This window comes from Pyrus communis, chromosome 7, assembly GCF_963583255.1.
Source record: "Pyrus communis chromosome 7, drPyrComm1.1, whole genome shotgun sequence".
Taxonomy (NCBI): Eukaryota; Viridiplantae; Streptophyta; class Magnoliopsida; order Rosales; family Rosaceae; genus Pyrus; species Pyrus communis.
Genome location: NC_084809.1, coordinates 15400790 through 15423826, shown reverse-complemented (window position 1 = coordinate 15423826; position 23037 = coordinate 15400790). Strand labels below are relative to the sequence as shown.

At 40.9% G+C, this 23037-nt stretch overlaps 1 protein-coding gene and 2 long non-coding RNA genes across 3 annotated transcripts; 2 read left to right on the top strand and 1 right to left on the bottom strand.

Annotated features, from left to right (window-relative positions):
* The first annotated feature begins 11142 nt into the window (after positions 1-11142).
* On the top strand, positions 11143-12674 carry LOC137739437 (uncharacterized). The gene is made up of 4 exons (XR_011069093.1): positions 11143-11270; positions 11433-11488; positions 12283-12324; positions 12410-12674. It is a non-coding gene; the product is annotated as an uncharacterized lncRNA (long non-coding RNA).
* A 6218-nt stretch (positions 12675-18892) lies between these two features.
* Positions 18893-20434, top strand: LOC137739522 (uncharacterized). The gene is made up of 4 exons (XR_011069095.1): positions 18893-19013; positions 19177-19232; positions 20042-20083; positions 20170-20434. It is a non-coding gene; the product is annotated as an uncharacterized lncRNA (long non-coding RNA).
* Positions 20435-20575: 141 nt separating this feature from the next.
* On the bottom strand, positions 20576-22357 carry LOC137739521 (uncharacterized). Its single transcript, XM_068479115.1, has 2 exons — positions 21961-22357; positions 20576-21045 (listed from the first exon to the last, which is right to left on the bottom strand). Exons 1-2 carry the CDS (start codon positions 22219-22221, stop codon positions 20854-20856), a joined length of 453 nt encoding a protein of 150 aa, XP_068335216.1. The 5' UTR covers positions 22222-22357; the 3' UTR covers positions 20576-20853.
* Between the last annotated feature and the right edge of the window lie 680 nt (positions 22358-23037).

The window sequence follows — 23037 nt, the reverse complement described above, 5'->3', positions numbered from 1 at the left end:
GGTACATGTTTACTGCTGCGTCCAAACTATGATCTTCGAGAATTAGATGGCAATTACCCGAAATGAATCCATGTTGAGTGAAAACCAGTGGCATTAAGCAAAGCACACATAATCAAATGATTGAAATCATCCGAGTGACACACTTGCATTCAAACATTCAAACACAAAAGGGTACCACAAATCTTGCTGATATTAAATTAAAGTAGAAAAAGAGAAAGAAGACTGCATGCCAATAAACATATACATATGAGAGAGAGAGAGAGAGAGAGAGAGAGAGAGAGAGAGAGAGAGAGCATACCATGGTGATGGATTGATCATGAGAAGAAGAAGAAGAAGAAGAAGAAGAAGAAGAAGAAGATGGGTTGACAAAGAAGGAAGAATCGTGACGTTGGAGATGAAAGAATCTTGTTTAATATATTCGTAGCCCAATAAAATAAAAATAATAATGAGTCAGAGACACTGAGGGAGAGAGAGAGAGATGTGATTTGGATTTTACAGTAGAATCAAATGTTGAAGGTGCAGAAAGGGACTGAGAAACCCAGGACAAAAGCTCCTGAAAATTGTTCGGCCTCGTGAATAATGCCCCACCTAGGGCATATCGACCACAGTATATATCTGTGTGTATATATATATAACCAGCCAACAAAATTCCCAGGAAAAAAAAAAAAAAAAAAAACCCAACAAACGCACGAAGCGGGCTTTTTTTTTTTTTAACACAGTGAAAGCAATACAACAAAAAGAACTGACTCAACCGTTGTCTTCTTTGTGACAAAAAGCCTCTTTTATATAAAGAAGGAGCTCTAACTTGGTAAGGAAGAAAACTTATGGAACACGTAGACTTGAAAAACAAGGAGGCAATCGTAGTTAATAGTTTACCCAATTAATTCTTCCATGTTGACAAAAAAAAAATTTTAATTCTTACATGCCACTTAATTTCCTGTGAGCCCCAAAGTTTTCGGGACCAAGAAATATTCCGTATTGAACCAAAACACATGGTCCTATTATAGTACGTAACATTTTTATATACATTAGTACTAGAGTCATCAAACTTTGTTTAAATTTTGAGCACCATATATGCTTGTCATCTTCCCTTTTTTTATATTTTATAGCTTCTTGATACAGTTGGAGTCACTTGACTTCGTGATATTTTAAAGTAGTTGTCTCTTTTTTTTTTTTCCTTCAAAGCTTTGTTCTCCGTTGTCAACAAAAAAAAACAAAAACATTGTTCTACGGCAAAAAAAAAATATGAACCTTGTTTTTGTAAGGGAATTTAAAAATTATTTCATTTTTAGTTTTTGTTTCATTTTTTTTTATTGATAAATGATAGTTGATATCAAACGAGTTCAATTTTCAATTCGGTTTTTTTATTTTTTATGTTTTTACAAAAAAATTCAAACAAACAATATTATTTGCATTAAGAGCAATTCCACCCCTAAAGACTTCACGCTAGCACCCAGCGCATTTATCCACTTAATGAACAGTGATAGACCCCAATAAACAGTAATAGGCCAAGAGCATTTCCACCCCTAAAACTAAATAGCCTAGTAAATTTTATTAAAATATTATTAATTTTTATTATAAAATAATAATTTGATTTATTAAAATATTATCAATTTTATTAAACCCCATTTAATCCATCGCTCCCACTCCCCCTCAAAACCTCACCATGTCGCACCGCTCCCCTGGAACCTCCCTCTGCATCTCTCTCTCTCTCTCTCTCTCTCTCTCTCTCTCTCTCTCTCTCTCCATTCGGATTTAAGGAACTCTTCCGGTCTTCCCCACAGAAAAATAAAACACCGTAGTAGCAGTAAGGTTCCTCGGCCCACCTTTTCCATCCTCAGCTGGTTTTTCCCGAAAAATTAACCAAACAGCCAACAAATCTCACAAAAAATCTCACAACAAATCTCACAGCTGGTTTTTCCTCATGGGTTCTATTGGAAGGTGGCCTCCTTTTCCTATCCAAATTTTCAGAAAATTAATTTCTTGAGCTTGGTATTGCAAATTGTGATATGGGTTTTTCTTGGTTTGCCAGGTTGCTTTCTGGGTTTGTTCATCGTTGTTCTATTATGCTGCAGCTCGGAATCGGAGGTTGTCACGGTTGATGGCCAGGCATCTGGATTTGTCGATTTTGAGCCGGTCTCTTGCCTGGCTTGGGCTGAGTGCCAGCCTATCTGCTGGGCTGGAGGGGAAAGCCCAGGTGCCGAGCCATTTTTTTGGCTGGGTGCTAGCCTATCAGTTCCTCAGTGAAACTGCTCTAAAGGATGGTAAACTTAACCTCACAATAACTACATTGAAAATTGTAATCCAAAAAAAAAAAAAAACAACAGTAAACTCAAGATTAACATGAAGCCTTGTTCTAGTGACATTCGTTGGGATGGGCTTAAGGTGGACTAGTTGCTCATGGATGGGATGCAGTTATTTTAACTATAAGCTTGTGGGATTATCAGGTTAGGATTCTTCAATTCTTCGGCCTAAACTAGAATTGGGCCTACTCATAGCACCCCAATATCGCTTTGGACTTCAAAATAATTGAGCCTTGTTTCAATACTTTAAAATAGTGTGGATTGGCCCAATTAGTTTTTTTTATTTTTTTATTTTTTTTTTAAAGTAGAGATTTTTTCGTGTGTCCGAAACCCGTGCATATACGTCATAGGTCATTATACAAGTAGAGAGACACTTAAAAAGAAAAACTTCACACTACTTATGTAATAACATATGGTGTATCATCCCGTATTCCTAGCCCATTGGAAAATCTCTCCTTTTTATAAAATCCAAGTAGGACTGAAGCGATTTTTGTTAAAGGAGATATTACTTTAATAAGCTAGACTAAATAAAAAGTGATGATTTAAATCCTGAGTTGCAAATGAATGCCCTATCCATCACGATAAACCAATATTTGCGGTTCAAGGTATTATATGAGCAATTAGTGTTTGAAAGGATGGATCAACCACGGAAGGCATGGTTGTCTTTCAACTGAACATATTTGAGTTTTGGATTTGTCTTAAATCCCCATACTTATGACTTACCAATCAAATCTTACGTAATTCAATTATTTCTACTGAGTTGTTAGGATTAACCATAATACATAATCATGCAAACGTTACATTTTGATTCACAATCTCTCCCATTTCAACCAAAAAATATCAAAACTCTCAAGAAAATCTTCAATCTAAACCAGAGCTTCAAACCAATTTCAAGGTTTTGGTAAGTTCATTTGTTTTAATTTGCTTAAGCCTAACTCAGTATAAATTTGGAACTTTGATTGTTTTAAGCAAATTGATGAAAGTTTGTTGCTTTCAATTCATTTAGACTCTATTTGGTATTCACTAATCATTCTATCTTGCAGGTACAGAAAATTTTATTTTATTTTTACCCTGTTAGCCTACATAAGGAATATGGTTGGAGTCCTTGTGTAATTGTATATAATATTATTATTGGAAGAATAAGCCGTCCTACAGCCGTCCTACCTTGTCCTACCTACACACTAGCCGTCTTACAGCCGTCAAGCCGTCCTACCTTGTCCTACCTACACACTAGGACGGCTACCTTGTCCTCTACAGCCGTCCTACCTTGTCCTACCTACACACTAAGACGGCTACCTTGTCCTACCTACACACTTGTATCATGTATATATATCCTTGTAATCTTGTAGAGAAACACAATGAGAAAAAAAGCATTCTCTTCCATTTTTCCACATTCACGTGTCAATAACAAATATATTTTTTAGCCTACATACCTTTTTCTACATGGTATACAGAGCAGGTTTATAACCCTAGCCCTAATTTTTTTTTTTTTGGGCAGCTTTCTCTGCCGTTCCCATGGCTGACTCTTCTTCTTCTGATGGTGTTTTTTCCCTTCATCATTCCGACCACCCGAATCTTGTCCTTGTATCCAAGAAGTTGAATGGTGATAACTACACATCCTGGGCCCGTGGCATACAGCTTTCCTTGAGTGCCAAGAATAAACTTGGTTTCATCACTGGCGATATCCAAGAACCTTCTTCCTCCGACGACCCTGATGCTCACGCGGCTTGGCGTCGTTGCAATGACATGATTCTCTCTTGGCTTCTGCATTCCTTGGAACCTGACCTTCAAGAATCTGTGCTTTTTTCCACCTCTGTCCAAGTTGTATGGGATGATCTTCGCGAACGCTTCTCTCAGAGTAACGCTCCACGCATCTTCCAACTCAACCGGGAACTTGCTACAATTTCTCAAGGTTCTTCTTCTATCTTCGCCTATTTTACTCGCCTGAAAGCTCTCTGGGATGAGCTTGCTTCTTATAATGATGGCTGCACGTGCTCTTGCAACACCAAGCATGACCGTCAACAACTCATGCAATTTTTAATGGGCCTTAACGAATCCTTTGCTGCTGTTCGTGACCAGATTCTTTTAATGAATCCCCTTCCCACTGTTCGTCAGGCCTGTTCCTCGGTGTCTCAAGCTGAAAAACAACGCTCCCTGGGCGTCCTCCGCTCTGTCGATCAACCTGCTGCCATGGCTGTTCGTGGCCCGTCCCGTCCCTCCTCTGCTCGTCCTCCCCTCCACTGCACCTACTGCAATTTTGATTATCATACCCGAGACACCTGCCATAAACTTCATGGCCATCCCGTTGGCCATCCCCTCCATGGCCAATGATGCGATAATTATACGCACACAAACTAAACCCTATTTGTGACAATTGTAGTAATGATGTAAGTAGGGATCGTTCTAACCGGGGATTAACTAGGGATGCTAAATACTTGACTCAAATAAATAAAACTAACTTTTAAAACACTAAGACAAACTAAAAGACTCAAAACAAGTTTAAAAGACTCCAAATACTCAAAAACATAAAATAAGACAAATCAAATGATTAAGACTTAACAAAATAAGGGGGGGTGATTGTGGTTGGACGAGATTAAATTAAACGGACAGATTATAATTTAAAACAGATAGTAAAGATGAATGTGATGAAAATATGGATGATGGAATAGCTAAGGGGTTCTTCTCCACATATGTTACACTTGCATACAAGATTGATTTTCGGTTGGTCTTTCGATAAATTATGAAACTCAATGCTCCAAGTTAATTAGGTCCGCTTAAATTAACTTTCAGATTTCCCTAGATTCGTTGGATTGAATGGAATACGCATTACAACCAAATTATTCTTAATCAAAGTCCCTAACTATGGAATACGCATGATAGAGACATTCAACAAAGATCATTAAGTTCAATGAAAATTATAACTGTTGACGAGGCATTCGTTACTATGGAATACGCATGAAACTTATGCCAAGAATTCGTTTAACGCGATTGTTTATAAGCAACCTCCACTACTTGTGAATATAAGTTCGTAACTATTAGGTGAAACTCACTTATATTCTAGCGTCATATTCATTCAAACGGTTAAACAAATTGAATCCACAACTTATGAAATTCCAACCAAAAGTAATCAATTCATATTGCAAGCATAAACATGTATTTTGAATCACCCCCTAGCTAAAGGGGGGTTTAGTTCCTCATAACTTTGAAATCAAAGAAACACCTAAACATTCCAACAACTCAAACTTGAATTGTATGAACGTTTAGGCACTCTTCTCTTCCATTACAAAACAAAGAAAATTGAATTTAAACATTGAAATCAAAGAAACACCTAAACATTCCAACAACTCAAACTTGAATTGTATAAACGTTTAGGCACTCTTCTCTTCCTCGTTGTTGTAGCACAAGGTCTAAGGTGAGCTTTGGGGATTATGTGAAGTGTTTTGGAGGGATGGGAAGTGGTTGGATAGTGGCTGCAATGGAGGAGAAAAACTGCACAGAAATGGAAGGATATGCACGGCTATGGATGTGTGTTTGTGTTGTGTGTTGTGTTGTGAATGGAATGGAGAGATGGAATGGGGAGTGAATGAATCAAAATGAATGAGAATGCAAGGGTTTTTATAGGAGGAATGGATAGGAGAGCATGTGAATGATAGCTAGGAGAATGATTAAAGGGGTGTTGCTAGGTTGGAAATGCATGTGTGTTAGGTGAAATGTATAAGAGGTACACGGCAAAGGCTTGTGAATGCATGTGAGTGGCTGATTTGTATTGCAATGATGAAGAGTTGCATGTGGGTTAGGTGGAATGTAGGGGGACTAATGATGAAGCAAAGCTGGAAATGGGAGTCAAAGCCACGGCAAGGGGATTTTGGGTGGTGTAAATGCATGTGTTTGTGGAGATGTAAAGCAAATGATGTGCTGGAAATGCATTTGAAGGCATGTGAAAGCTGGAAATGGAAGGTAGGCCACGGCATGGATGTGTTTTGGGTGTGTGTGTGGCTTAATGATTAAGTGAATGAATATGTGGCTGCATGTGGATTAAAGGGGTGTGAATGGTGGTGTAATGATGAAGTGTGATGGCTGAAAATGGCAAGGGAAGGCACGGCACAATGTTGTTTTGGTTCTTGAAATGCATGTGAATGCATGTGAGTGCAATATGAAAAGAATGACTAATTAATGTATGTAGGGTGCAGCTAGGTTGGAAAGGTGTGGATTGTGGCTGCAATTTAGGGAAAGGAAATAGGTTTAATGCATAAATAAAAGGGCAAAGTGGCTGCAATGATGAAAACAAGCTGGAATTGATGTGGAAGGCACGGCAAAGGATGGTTTCTTGATGGTTTTGGGTTTGTGATGCATTGTTTGATTGGGCTAGAGGTTTTGCATGGCTCAAAGGTTTGTTTGATTGGGCTAGGCCCTTTGTTTTATGTCCCAAAGAGCATACAAGGCCTTCAAATTCGTCCATCCTCTTGGCTCTATGGATAAGCTATCTAATCCATGCCCAAAAATGCTCCAAATAGCCTCAAAATGCACTTTTTTGCTCCCTAAGCCCTTAGAACCTGAAAACACACAAAAGAAGCATAAAGGACTAAAATAACTAGAGAAACATAACGTAAATGCACGAGAACAAGCCATTTAAGTCGCATGAATATGCTCCTATCAGCCAACCGTGGCGACCATCGCGCCGTGCCACTGCTTCCAGTTCTTCCCGCAGCCATGCACCTTCCAGTCCTCCCCGGTAGCCACGGTTTTCTGCTTCCCGGCCCCATAATTTCACCCAGGCCCATCACGTGCAAGGCACCCAGGCCCCCGCCTCCTCTTCTACTCCAGCGACCCACCAAGTGCACGGGGCCCAGCCCACTTTGCATGACTTGCAACTTGCCATGCCTGACCTCTCTACCGAGTAGCACTCCCGTGTTCTAGCTGCTCTACGTGACACCACCACCCCTCCTCAGGCCAATGCCGTGCTCACTACTGATTTTGCCCAAGGTTTGTTACCTGTCACCTCTCGTCATGGTCAATGGATTCTTGACAGTGGTGCTACGGATCATATTACTTCTTCCGCTTCATGTTTGGTTAATCGCTCTCCTTCACATTTGCCGCCTGTTTCTTTGCCTAGTGGTGCTTCCGCTCCCATTACTTTTACCGGCACTCTTCCTTTAAATTCATCAGTTACTTTGAAGGATGTTTTATGTGTCCCTAATTTCCGAGTGGACCTTTTATCGGTTGGTAAACTTATAGATGGATTATCGTGTTCCATAACCTTCTTTCCTTCTTGGTGTGTTTTGCAGGACTTGGTTTCGAAGACGATGATTGGTGTGAGTAAGCGACGTAGCGATCTGTATTACCTTGTGGCCCTTACCTCTTCTCTCCCCACCCGTCAACCTCTCTGCAACATCATTACCATCCCCTCCTCCCTCTGGCATAGGCGTCTTGGTCACCCCTCCTCCACTCGTTTGCAAGCTTTAGCATCTAGCTCTCTTAATTGCACTTTTGATTCTAGTCATATTTGTGATGTTTGTCCGTTGGCAAAACAAACTCGTCAACCTTTTCTTTTGAGTTCAATTTCATCAACTTTCCCTTTTGCTTTAATTCATTGTGATATTTGGGGCCCGAATCGTCAATCTTCTCTTTCTGGTGCTCATTATTTCTTAACCATTGTGGATGATTTTTCTCGCTTTACGTGGGTCTTCCTCATGAAACATAAATCCGACACTCAACAATTAATTAAGGATTTTTTTGCTTATGTCACTACCCAATTCCACACTACCATCCAATGCATTCGTACTGACAATGGTGGTGAATTTTTATCTCTTCGTAGTTTTTTCTCTGATCATGGGGTGCTTTTACAAACTTCTTGTGTTTATACCCCCCAACAAAATGGCGTTGTTGAAAGAAAACATCGTCATCTTCTTGAAACCGCTCGCGCCCTTCGTTTTCAATCCCATCTTCCTATCAAGTTTTGAGGGAATGTGTTATTACCGCTACTTATCTCATCAATCGTCTCCTTACCCGTCTTCTCCATCATAAATCCCCATTTGAGGTTCTCTTTTCGAAAACCCCATCTTATGACCACTTCCGCGTCTTTGGTTGTCTGGCATATGCCACCTCTGTCACTCCTACCACCAAATTTTCCCCTCGGGCTCATCGTTGCATTTTTCTCTGTTATCCTCATGGACAAAAGGCCTATACCCTTTACGATCTCGACAATCACCGCATTTTCACTAGTCGAGACGTCATCTTTCACGAAACTACTTTCCCTTATGCCGTTTCTCACCCTCCTATCCCATCTTCTTCGCCTACCCTACCCATCCTACCCCCTCTGGACTTTACATATAACCCACCCCTTCTTGCCCCGACGCCTCACCCTCCTCCACCTTCCTCCCCTTCCACGTCTCCCACAGATTCCCTTGCTGCCCCATTACTCGTTCCTCCCCATGCCCCTGCCCTCTCGGCATCCCCTCCTTCCCCCCCCCCCCCCGCTACTTCCTTACCTTTCACCCTTTTACCCACGGACATTCCTACCCCCCCCACTACCTACCAATCCTCCCCTTCCCCGCACCTCTTCCCGTGCCCATAAACCTCCATCCTATTTAAAAGACTACGTTTGCTCGCAGGTGATTCTGCCATCCCACCCATCTTCGACTTCGCAACCCGGTTCTACACAAGGTACTCGATATCCACTTTGTAATTTTCTCTCTTATCACCGTTACTCTCCCAGGCATTTTTCTTACATTAACTCTGTCAGTCGGACTGTGGAGCCTTCCTCCTTTGCCGAGGCTGCCACTGACCCCAATTGGCAACGTGCTATGACTGAGGAGTTTCAAGCTTTACATGCTAATGGTACTTGGACTTTAACTTCCTTGCCCCCTGGCAAAATTCCCATTGGTTGTAAGTGGGTGTACAAACTCAAGCACAATTCCGACGGCTCTATTGACCGCTACAAAGCTCGTTTGGTTGCTAAAAGCTTCACTCAGGCTGAAGGTATTGATTATCATGACACTTTTTCTCCTACTGCTAAGATGATTACGGTGCGTTGTCTTCTTGCTCTTGCTGCTAGTCAGTCTTGGTCTTTTCATCAGCTTGATGTTAATAATGCTTTCTTACATGGTGACTTACATGAAGAAATCTATATGTCTCCTCCTCCTGGTCTTTGGCGACAGGGGGAGAATCTTGTGTGTCACCTTCACAAGTCACTTTATGGTCTTAAGCAGGCTTCTCGCCAATGGTTTGCCAAATTCACTAGTGCCATCATTTCTGCCGGTTTTCAACAATCCAAAGCTGACTATTCATTGTTCACTAAAAAGTCTGGTATTTCTTTCACAGCTTTGCTCATTTATGTGGATGATATTGTGATTACAGGCAATGATGCTAGTGCCATTAATTCTCTGAAGTCTTTTCTCCGTGATCATTTTCGGATAAAAGACCTTGGTGATTTAAAATATTTTTTGGGTATTGAGGTTTCTCGTTCCAAACAAGGGATTTATATTTCTCAACGCAAGTATGCATTAGAGATTCTCAAGGACTATGGTGTTTTGGGAGCACGACCCATTGCTTTTCCTATGGATGACACAAAATTATCTGATAAAGGAGAACTTCTCAAGGATCCTGAAAAGTATCGACGATTAGTAGGTCGGTTAATATATCTCACTATCACTCGGCCGGATATCACCTATTCTGTGCATGCTCTAAGCCGTTTTATGCACGAGCCAAGGATATCTCATATGGATGTTGCGCTTCGTATTGTTCGTTATTTGAAGGCTACTCCAGGTCAAGGTTTATTATTTCGTTCTGACAACCAGACCAAGTTAACTGCGTTTTGTGATTCTGATTGGGCAGGTTGCCCTATCACTCGTCGTTCGACTACTGGGTATTATGTATTCTTGGGCGGTTCTTTGATTTCTTGGCGGACGAAACGACAGAAAACCGTTTTGCTCTCTTCAGCAGAGGCGGAATATAGGGCCATGGCAGGTGCTTGTTGCGAGATAGTTTGGCTTCGTTTTTTGTTGAAGGATTTGAACATTCCTTTGGATGGTCCTTCCATTTTATTTTGTGATAATCAAGCAGCGTTACATATAGCTGCCAATCCTGTTTTTCATGAACGAACTCTTCACATTGAGATGGATTGTCACTTTATACGAGATAAGATTGTAGATGGCACAATAGAGACCAAGCATGTGGATACGGCACAACAGTTGGCAGACTTGTTTACCAAACCTCTTGGGAAAGAAAAGTTTTCGGGTATGTTACGCAAGTTGGGAGTTCTTGACATCCACTCTCCAACTTGAGGGGGAGTGTTAGCCTACATAAGGAATATGGTTGGAGTCCTTGTGTAATTGTATATAATATTATTATTGGAAGAATAAGCCATCCTACAGCCGCCAAGCCGTCCTACAGCCGTCCTACCTTATCCTACCTACACACTAGCCGTCCTACAGCCGTCAAGCCGTCCTACAGCCGTCCTACCTTGTCCTACCTACACACTAGGACGGCTACCTTGTCCTACCTACACACTTGTATCATGTATATATATCCTTGTAATCTTGTAGAGAAACACAAAGAGAAAAAAAGCATTATCTTCCATTTTTCCACATTCACGTATCAATAACAAATATATTTTTTAGCCTACATACCTTTTTCTACATACTCCATGTGATACGTACTTTGACAAACCGCTAATAAGTCGATTCCTTTAATGTCGTATCGTGTTAACAAATCGTACATGATACCTCCTATTACAAAATAGATATATGACCAAAAGGATTGACTCGTGCCAGATCAAAAGACGCAGCTGCCTCACGCACGTGATGAGCACGTGCAATATCGAATATATATTGGTGATTTTCCAACCACTCGTAAATAATAGCAACTGCGTATTATTGCGAATAGGGTTGTCCTGCGGATTTGTCGTCGCTCCCAATTCCAACCGAGCAAGACTTTTGCCCTGGATCGCAGCCATGTCTTCCAAGCAAGGTATGTTCTTTACGATTGAAACCCTAGATTTTCAAGTTTCAATTCCCAATTCCGACTCCAATTTTTTGTAAACCATAAAATTGGGTTAAAAACCCTAGAAATTCGTTAGCTTTCGTTTGGATATTCGAGCCCAGAAATATGAAATTGTGTTTCGTTTTTTAGGTGGAAAAGCTAAGCCCTTGAAGGCACCCAAGGCCGATAAGAAGGAGTACGACGAGGTAAGGAATGATTAGGTTTATGTTTTAGGTGGATAAGGATTTGTGTTTTGGCTGGATCTTTTTAGCTCGGAATTTCTTTTTACTTTATGTTGAGATTTAAAAATCCCTTTTATTGGGTAAAACTTATGCTTAATGAATTAGTATGTAGCTGAACTCGTTATTGTGTTTGATTAATCACTAGATAGGAGCAGGGTGATGTTATTTAGTTCTTTTCCGTAAAGTTTGTATTTTGTAGGAATTGAAGTTATTCAAAGAATGGTATGTTGTTTTTTGTAACGTCGGATTTGATTGTGGAAACAATAATGCAAATAACTATTTCTCGATAGGTTTAGTATGGTTGTGTTCAACAAAATGGATTCTCTCTGTTTCTCTGACTAGCAGATGCTCGATGTTCAGCTAATAGTATGAACGTTGTTTTAGACTTGTAGTTTGAAAAACGCTGTCTCTGGCCCGTTCCCCCGACCCCCAAACCTGAGCATATTTTGTGTTACCTTGTACATTACATGCTATGCTATTTGATGACTCCTTTGCCACTCTATGAAATCTTGCATGTTTTGAATTGAGAAGCAAAGGAGCTGCTGAAACAATGTTAGCTGAATTGTTCTCAACTGCACTTAGATTTGAATCTTTATACTTATTATTGCCCATGGTGGTTTGTTATATCACCGTGCATTGAAGCTCATGGTTGGACAAATACATGTTCAAGTTCTGAAGTATTTAGCTTGCTTTTCAGTGGTTTTTAAACTTACTTTTTATATCCCTTCCAATAAGAATCTTTATCTCCTGTTGTGCAGTCCGATTTGGCCAACCTTCAGAAGAAAAAAGATGAGGAAAAGGTAGGTTTATTTTTACCGTTACTAGGCTCCTTTATCGAGTGTTTTGATAGATTATTGATGAAATTATGATGCTTGTGATAAACAGGCACTGAAGGAGCTTAGAGCCAAGGCACAACAGAAGGGGTCATTCGGAGGTGCTGGGCTCAAGAAAAGTGGGAAGAAATGAGTGGGTTTATCCAACCCCAAGCTGGGATACAATATATCGATCTTGTCCTGTAATTATGAACTCGATTGTGTTGACGTCTCTCAATTTATGCGATGGTCTAGTTTCTAATGTGCGCTAGATCTAGCTTGAGTGAATTTCAGTGTGTAACATTATGACCCAGTCTAAATAAATTGAGTTTGTCTAATCTGAAGCTTTTCTGATCTGTCTTTTTGAGCTTTCTTTGCAGTGTTACTTGGCAAAGCTTTGAAACGCACAAGGCAGTAGCACATACAAGTGAAATATGCTCCACAAACTCTGGTTTGATGCATATCTACTGCTGCCCTGGGTCTTCTGGGGTTTCTTTGTCTGGATCTTCATCCCCTTCTTCCTCCTCTTTCTTTTCTTCCTCTTCCTCGTCTTCTTCGGGAGGATCTGCTGGCAGTGGAGGCGGTAAAGGTGTTTTCATTGGGCTAAACTGGGGATATATATCTGGTCTCCTAGCAGATTTCGGCCGTTCCCATTCCTTCAATGTCAAGAAAATGCACACAAGATAAGCTATCTAAATTTACAATTACTCAATCCTATACTTAATAATCCATACGATGCATGGGAAAAATTTTTAATGGCGAATATAACTACGGAATTAAGAACATGTTTAACCTTCCCACTGTAATCTACGATGAAATCCTTATCGAGTGACAATAGAACCTTAACATTTTCCCATTAACACCATTCCAGAATGCATATGCTATATCTAAGATTATATTTAGATAACGGTTACTTGTAGGTTAGGATGGAGAGTGAAGCAGACTAATGAATCATGCAACAAGCACCAGGTCAAACGAACCAGTGCACCTTGTATTCTGAACTTGAGTACAAAAAGTGTTGGATTTTTCAATAGTTTGAGCATGAATAAGCAAAAATACCTCTCAATGCTGCCTTAACCTAAGACAACACAATGTTGGAAGGACTCAACTCATTTCATATATGTTTAGCTGACAAATCACAAAATTGGTTGAGCGATTTCATTGCTTGAAATCTTGTTAACTTATTGGCAAGACACCGGTGTACACTTATAAGAACTCAATCAAAAGATGTTAAGTAAGGACAATCCAATCAACAAGAAGCAAGAGTGTATTAGAGATCCCTAGTTTGGTATGTGCGTGTGTATGTGCATCCCACTCACGCGCACATACACACAAGTACAGTTTACACCAGATGATAGGATAGTTCCACTTCACCCTTGAGAAGAGGCATGTCCTCAGGCCTTGAAATCTGGGTAACGGGCCAAGATTTCGTCAGCTTCTTCCCAGGTAACGTTTTCAGTGGGTAGGCCAGCCCACTAGATCAGCCATCTGGTCATAGCTTTATTTTTCTTCTTAGACAAGCCCATGTCGAGAACTTTTTCTGGTTGCCAGTGTAAGAACCCAGTGGAGTCGATAGGAGGCAAAATTAAAAGTGGAGTTGCAGCACTACCAATCTTCTGTTTGAGGAGAGACACGTGAAATACGGGGTGGATCTTAGAATCTGAAAGTAAGAGAAGGCGATAAACGACAGAACCGATGCGTTGAGTAATTTGAAAAGGCCCATAGAATTTGGGTGCCAACTTGTTTGCTGATCAAGTAGCCACTGATTGTTGACGATATGGTTGAAGCTTAAGATAAACCCAGTCACCAACGTTAAATTCCAGCTCGGTTCGCTGTTTATTATAGACTTGTCACATTCAGTTTTGCACCATGTGCAAATTTGTTCTCAAAAGACATAGTAACATGTCCCTATCCTAGAGTGTAGCATCAACGGAGTGAACCGTAGTGGAGCCTGGCATATACATGCGAATGGATGGTGGTTCAATGCTATAAACAGCCTCATATGGAGACATTTTAATGGCAGATTGGAAGCTGGTATTATACCACCATTCGGCCCAAGGAATGAGAGAAGACCATTTGATGGGTTTGTTAGTTGAGAAGCAGCGGAGATAATGTTCCAGAGTGCGATTGAGAATTTCTGTTTGCCCATCCATTTGAGGGTGGTAGGCTGAACTTGGGCACAGTTTGCTGCCTTGGAGTTTAAAAAAATCTTGCTAAAAATTGTTGATGAAAATTGGGTCACGATCAGACACGATCAACTTAGGCATGCCATAGAGGCGGAAGATTTCCTTGATGAAAGTATCAGCTACAGAGGTAGCAGTGTATAAGTGTTTAAGTGGAGTAAAAGGTCCATATTTGGATAAGCAATCTACCACCACGAGGATCACTGTATACTCATTTGAGAGAGGAAGTCCTTCTATGAAATCAAGAGATATATCTTGCCAGATGCCCGTGGGGATGGGCAAGGGTTGCAGCAACCCAGGAGGGTGTATATTCTCGATGTTTTAGCGCTGGCATTCTGTGCATTCAGCCACAAAGTTATTTGTTTCCTTCCTTATTCCTGGCCACAAAAAATTTCTGGAGAGTCTTTTGTAAGTTCGAAGAAAGCCGGAGTGACCTCCTTGAAGAGAGGCATGGAATTTGTCTAAGAGTTTAGGCCACCATTGTGATGTGAGTGGAACGAAGATTCTTTGTTTGTAGTGTAGCACATCATTTATATTGGATAAACCTTTGATTGAAGTGTTGGGTGCTCGAGCTAAAAGGGTCCAAATTTCTTGCATTTGCGAATCCTGAGCATAGGACTGTTGCGATTGAGGAATACAGTCAAAAATAGGTGTGGAAAGCCCTATTAACAGCAGTAGGTCATGTTGTCTTTAAAGAGCATCTAGTGCACTATTTTGAGGACCTGGTCTATACTTAACCAAATAGTTGTACCCCAATAATTTCACCAACCATTTTTGCTGCTGAGGTGTTGTAATTCGTTGCCCCAGAAAATGTTTTAAGTGGTTAATGGTCCATGATAATGCGGAAATGCTGACCCAATAGATAAGGACGCCAATGTTGCACGGCAAAGACGATTGCTAACATCTCCTTATCATAAGTGGAAAGTCCAAGGGTAAGTGTTTTGCTCAGATAAGTGATTGGATGACCATCTTGGCTTAAAACAACCCCAATACCACTGCTTGATGCATCAATTTCGATGACAAACTGATTTGAGAAATCTGGTAGAGCAAGCATCGGTGTTGTGGATAACATATGCTTTAATGCTTCGAATGCCTTAATGGAGTCATGTGACCATGAGAAGCTGCCCTGTTTCAACATGTTTGTTATGGGTTTTGCAAGTAAGCCGTAATGCTTGACGAATTTCCAGTAATAACCTGTTAAGCCGAGGAAACCGCGAAGGCCTTTGAGAGATGTCGGCCGAGGCCAGTTTATGATGGCCTGTATCTTAGATGGATCAACAGCAAATCCCTTGCCAGAGATAATATGGCCCAAATAAGTAATTTGTTCTTGGCCAAATGAGCACTTGTTTAGTATCACCTTCAGGCTGTTAGTAGACAAAATCTCGAAAATTGTCTCCAAATAGGAAAGGTGAGTAGCTATGGAAGGACTATAAACCAATATATCATCAAAGAAAACTAAGACAAAGTTCCGTAAGTAAGAATGGAAAATCAAATTCATTAAGGATTGAAAGGTGGCAGGTGCTTTGGATAAGCCAAAGGGCATTACCGTGAATTCGTAGTGTCCATCATGGGTGCAAAAAGTGGTATTTGCGATGTCCTCAGTGCTCGTTTGAATTTGGTGGTAACTGGACCGGAGGTCCAGTTTCGAAAAGATTCTGGCGCATGTGAGTTCATCGAGAAGTTCATCCACCACTGGAATAGGAAAACAATCTTTGATAGTTGCAGCATTCAAGGCTCGATAATCAATGCATAAGCGCCAAATTTCGTCTTTCTTCTTGACAAGAAGAACCGGGGATGAAAAGGGGCTTGAGCTAGGGCGGATGACACCTGAATTTAAGAATTCCTGCACTTGTTTTTCAATCTCCGCCTTTTGATAGTGTGGATACCGATATGGACAAACATTGATGGGGTTGGTATGGGGTAGGAGGGGTATTTTGTGGTCGATGGGTCTTTTAGGTGGAAGGCCTGATGGGTTAGCAAATATGTGTTTATATTGGTGAATGAGGGAGATAAAGGTAGGATGAGTGTCAGTGGGTGGGGTAAGTGTAGTATCTGTAGGGGCTATGGAGGCTAAGAGAGAATAAGGATTGTCTAGTAAGTGATCCATCGTATGGTATGTAGGAAATAAAGATGTTGAGGGTATCAAGCCTTGGAGGGTGTAACTTTGGCCTTCCACAAAGAATATCATTGTTTTCTGTTTGAAATGCCAACCAATGAATCCCAAGGATTCCAACCATTCTGCACCCAAAATGAGGTCACAGCCAGGCACATCGAGTAAGAGGAAAGAGTCGTGCATAGTATAATCTTGTAATTTGAGAGTCACATCAGTAACACGTTTGGAGGAATAACGATCATGGGATGCTGTGGTGAACTTCACAGGATCGATGGATTCCATAGGTAGGGCCAACTGTTCAGCAATGTGGGGATTTAAGAGATTGTACGCGGCTCCGGAGTCGATCAGAATGGTGATAGGCTTGGAGGAAATTGAGCCTTTCAATCGCATTGGTCGCCCGATATTAATACCCAAAATGGAGAATAGTTCAAGCATGTGACAAGAGTTCTCCTCTACCATAGTGTTTTCCTTTCGGAAATCATGGAATTCTGTAGAATCGTCCTCATGCAGAGTAGGGTCAAGCAATATAAGTAGTGGGGTTTGCATTTGTGGATGGGTGAATATTGTTCATGACAGCCAAAACATTCATTTTTCCATCGTTTATCCTATACTTCAGCTGAGGTTAGGCGCTTGAATGCGCTATTAGGCAGGGATGGTTGTTTTGTAGTGGTTGGTGGTGTTGGGTTAGGGAAAGAGGAATGGGAAATGGTGGTATGGTATGGGTAGGGGCGGAGAAAAGTGGGGCGGGTAAAACGTTTGGCTTGCAGCTTAGTTTCAAAAAATTTTGATAATTTCTGGGCTTGATGTAAAGATTCGGGTTCGAGAGCAAGGACATCATGATGGATGTCCTCCCTTAGACAGCCCAAGAACACGTGTTTCAATTGGTTTTCTGTCCAATCAGTTACCTGGTAAGAAAATCGTGTGAACTTTGCCAGATAATCATCAGCAGTAGCCTTTTGTTGAATGTGAACGAGCTGGGATTCAATGTTTGCTCGATCACCCCCACCAAAACGTTGAAGCAACAGATCAACGAATAAACCCCAATTATCTTTGCCATGTCTTTGTTCAAAACCTCTCATCCATATAGAAGCATTTGCACCAAAATTACATGCTGCTACAATGACCCATTGGTGAGGAGGGACCTCGTAATAGTCGAGATAGCTTTCGACCATAGCCAACCACCCGTAAGGGTCCTCCCTATTGAACGCGGGAGTTCCATTTTGATGGGTTTGAAAGTATTGGGAGGGTGTTGGAAAATGTATGGTGTTGGGTGGGTGTGGGTAGTAGAAATAGGGGTGGGGTACAGTGCAACATGGAAGGAGTGGGAAGTATATGGTATTGGGTGGGTGTAGGTGTAAGGGTGCGGTGAGTAATTGGAGGAAGAGGCTGGGTTCGATTGAGAGTGGGTAGGCCTAGTTGTAATAGTATTAGGGGATGGAGTAGGCCGGGTTGAGGGGATGTAAGTAGGTAGTGGGTTGAGGGTGGGTGGGTTAGAAAGGCTAAAGCCCATGTATGATGTATTCGGTGGAGGAAAGAGGGAGTAGAAAGAGGGTTGGAGATTGGGTGTAGAGGATCTCGGGTTAGGTGTGGCGGTGGGTGGTACAAAGGTGGCCGGGGTGGCAGTAGGTAAGATGGTGGTGGTCGGGGTCGGTGGGAAGGCTGATTTGAGGTGGCGCAGCTCGTCGAGCAGCAAGGTTTGGAAAGATGCGAACTGGGAAGTCATGGTAGTTTGGAAGGTCGTGTTGAAGTCGCTGAGTTGTTCAAGAGACTTTTGGAATGAAGCTTGCTGATTTTCTAGAATGGCAATGGTGTCACAGACATCCTCGACCTGGTTACGGAGGTGCTCGTGATGAACATCCACCGCAATGGTGACTGCGTCGGGGGTCAGAGCTAGCAGATTGTGTGTTTTTGCCCATCGATCGAAGGGCTCTGATACTAATTGGTACACCCAATCGGTTTAGGTTGGCTAAAAATGGCAACTTCAACAGAAATAGTGCAGGAATTTAGAAAGAGAAAAGAGAGAGAGGAGTTTTGAGGAAAAAGAGGCAGTTTTAATTCATTTCATTCGTAATCTGTCCTCGTCTCTCTATTACATATTTATACTCCTCGTAGGAGAACCTTAGCTATTTGGGCATGGTGATAAAAGGGCTGACATGGGCCGGTTGCAAGGAGGGAAGTAGTGGACTCCCGTAAATGGGCTTAACACACGCACGTGATGAGTGCGTGCAATATCGAATATATATTGGTGATTTTCCAACCTCTCGGAAAGAAGGGCAGCTGCGTATTATTGCGAATAGGGTTGTCCTGTGAATTTGTCGTCGCTCCCAATTCCAACCGGGCAAGACTTTTGCCCTAGATCGCAGCCATGTCTTCCAAGCAAGGTATGTTCTTTACGATTGAAACCCTAGATTTTCAAGTTTCAGTTCCCAATTCCGACTCCAATTTTTTGTAAACCATAAAATTGGGTAAAAAAACCCTAGAAATTCGTTAGCTTTCGTTTGGATTTTCGAGCCCAGAAATATGAAATTGTGTTTCATTTTTTAGGTGGAAAAGCTAAGCCCTTGAAGGCACCCAAGGCCGATAAGAAGGAGTACGACGAGGTAAGGAATGATTAGGTTTAAGTTTTAGGTGGATAAGGATTTGTGTTTTGGCTGGATCTTTTTAGCTCGGAATTTCTTTTTACTGTATGTTGAGATTTAAAAATCCCTTTTATTGGGTAAAACTTATGCTTAATGAATTAGTATGTAGCTGAACTCGTTATTGTGTTTGATTAATGACTAGATAGGAGCAGGGTGATGTTATTTAGTTCTTTTACGTAAAGTTTGTATTTTGTAGGAATTGAAGTTATTCAAAGAATGGTTTATTGTTTTTTGTAACGTCGGATTTGATTGTGGAAACAATATGCAAATAACTATTTCTCGATAGGTTTAGTATGGTAACCAAGGAAATTTGTGTTCAACAAAATGGATTCTCTCTGTTTCTCTGACTAGCAGATGCTCAATGTTCAGCTAATAGTATGAACGTTGTTTTAGACTTGTAGTTTGAAAAACGCTGTCTCTGCCCCGTTCCCCCGATCCCCAAACGTGAGCATATTTTGTGTTACCTTGTACATTACATGCTATGCTATTTGATGACTCCTTTGCCACTCTATGTCGAATCTTGCATGTTTTGAATTGAGAAGCAAAGGAGCTGCTGAAACAATGTTAGCTGAATTGTTCTCAACTGCACTTAGATTTGAATCTTTATACTTATTATTGCCCATGGTGGTTTGTTATGTCACCGTGCATTGAAGCTCATGGTTGGACAAATACATGTTCAAGTTCATGAAGTAGTTAGCTTGCTTTTCAGTGGTTTTTAAACTTACTTTTTATATCCCTTGCAATAAGAATCTTTATCTTCTGTTGTGCAGTCCGATTTGGCCAACCTTCAGAAGAAAAAAGATGAGGAAAAGGTAAGGTTTATTTTTACCGTAACCAGGCTCCTTTATCGAGTGTTTTGATAAATTATTGATGAAATTATGATGCTTGTGATAAACAGGCACTGAAGGAGCTTAGAGCCAAGGCACAACAGAAGGGGTCATTCGGAGGTGCTGGGCTCAAGAAAAGTGGGAAGAAATGAGTGGGTTTATCCAACCCCAAGCTGGGATACAATATATCGATCTTGAGCTGTAATTATGAACTCAATTGTGTCGACGTCTTTCAATTTATGCGATGGTCTAGTTTCTAATGTGCGCTAGATCTAGCTTGAGTGAATTTCAGTGTGTAACATTATGACCCAGTCTAAATAAATTGAGTTTGTCTAATCTGAAGCTTTTCTGATCTGTCTTTTTGAGCTTTCTTTGCAGTGTTACCTTGTTTGCTTTGGTTTGTTATTTTCAAAAATATCAATGAGGTTTCGAGATTGATACTCTTATATCGCACAACCTGCTGATCTGTTTTTTGTGTAATGGAGACATAATATGAAACAACGCAAAAATCCCGCGACTCTGATTAACCAAGATTCTGATTTGCTTAACAAAAAGGCATTGCTATTTATATACATCCAAGTAGCAACAAGAGTTACGTTCCAGTATTGTTCCCAAAAAAATTGCTTCAACTCTATCTATTCATCCTTTGGTTATACCAGATGCACTCGCATCTGCTACTTGGCAAAGCTTGAAATGCACAAGGCAGTAGCACATACAAGTGAAATATGCTCCACAAACTCTGGCTTGATGCATAACTACTGCTGCCCTGGGTCTTCTGGGGTTTCTTTGTCTGGATCTTCATCCCCTTCTTCCTTCTCTTTCTTTTCTTCCTCTTCTTCGTCTTCTTCGGGAGGATCTGCTGGCAGTGGAGGTGGTAAAGGTGTTTTCATTGGGCTAAACTGGGGAAATATATCTGGTCTCCTCGCAGGTTTAGGCCGTTCCCATTCCTTCAATGTCAAAAAATGCACACAGGATAAGCATATCTAAATTTTCCAAAGGCGAATATACCTACGGAATTAAGAGCACGTTTAACCTTCCCTCTGTAATCTACGGTGAAATCCTTATCAAGTGACAATAGAACCTTACATTTCCCATTAACACCATTCCAGAATGCATATGCTATATCGAAGATTATATTTACATAACGGTTACTTGAAGTTTAGGAACTTAGGATGGAGAGTGAAGCAGACTAATAAATCATGCAACAAGCACCAGGTCAAACGAACCAGTGCACCTTGTATTCTGAACTTGAGTACAGAAAGTGTTTGATTTTTCAATAGTTTGAGCATGAATAAACAAAAACACCTCTCAATGCTGCCTTAGCCTAAGACAACACAATGTTGATTTTTCAAATATGTGTAGCTGACAAATCACAAAATTGGTTGAGCGATTTCATTGCTTGAAATCTTGTTAACTTGTTGGCAAGACACCGGTGTACACTTATAAGAACTCAATCAAAAGATGTTAAGTAAGGACAATCCAATCAACAAGAAGCAAGAGTGTATTAGAGATCCCTAGTTTGGTATGTGCGTCCCGCTCGCGCGCACATACACACAAGTATAGTTTACACCAGATGATGGAATAGTTCCACTACACAAACAGGCCATTGGCACTTGGAATATTGCTTCCAGAATATATAAGTTCCCAAGTACCCATGAAATACCCAACAAACAGGAACCCTCATGCTGCTGAGAGCTCAACTGGACTAAGTGAACTGATCCCAACAGGCAAACATTACAAGCATTATGGTACTTGTATAAGAAAATACTGAAAAAATAAACCAATTTTTGGACACAAAATAGATCACAGAACGTGTTCGACAAAATTACCCACAGAAAGATTGAGATGGGTTAGAAACTTACAATGGGGAATTCGAGAGGGGAGCGGCGGGTCAGCTTTTCCTCCTCGGGAGCCATCCGAACGACATGGCTTTGCGTCTGACGATGGAGAAAGGTTAGGGGTTTTGGGCGGAGAGTGGTAGAGCAACCGGGATAACGTTTATACTGGTTCTGTCTGAAACTACACCAGAAAGAAGGATATGGAGAAGGAGGAGAAGAAGAAGAAGGTGTTGGTAATGGCGGGATTACGGCGGGCAGAGGCAGCGTGAGGCTCCGCAACGCCATATTTGGGTCGGGAGTTTGGATTGCTGAGTTTCTTACTGAGACTGAAATCGTATCGCATTATGCTGCTACTCTTCGGGACTCTTAGTGCTGACCCGAAGTAACTTCGACAAGTCCGCGCCGGGAAGAGATCCTCTCGGAATCTATTCCACCAAATCCCACCAATCAATTAATCGGGTTCTTAAAATTTGATTAAATGACTATAAATAGAGGGTCATTTTAAAAGTTAAATTTAAAAGTTATAATAATTTTAACTGTTAGATCAAATTTCAAGGATCCAGATTAATTAATTGACGTGCTTTGATGGAAGAGATTCGAAGCCGACTCAATCGACAAATCCAATCCCAATTCTGTTCTTTATAAGCCCAAGTCTAAGTAATGGGCTAGTGGTAGGGTGCAACTCGAGCAGGTTGGGCAGGTTGGAAGGTCAACCCAATACTAACCCAACTTTTACAATTCGGACGCAGGTTTGGGTTGAGATTCATTCGGGTTCAGTTGGGCTCGGGTTTAATTGGGTTATGACTCACTTAGCTTTGGGTTCGGGTTGCCTAACTTTTTAAAGTTTAATCTTGTAACAACTTAGTTTCCAAAAATTCCTAAAAAATTAAGTCAAGTAGCATCAAAACTAGTTAACTTTAATTTCATAAATCAATCAAGGTTGTTGAGCAATTGCTTCAAGACACATAATTTAGGTTTTGGAGACTAACAATCTACTATAATACTTTAGGATTTAGAGACTACGAATGTCCGCTGACTAATCAAAGCCTCTTATTCCCTAAAAACTTAAGTAATTATAGAGGGTAATTTATTATAAAAAAA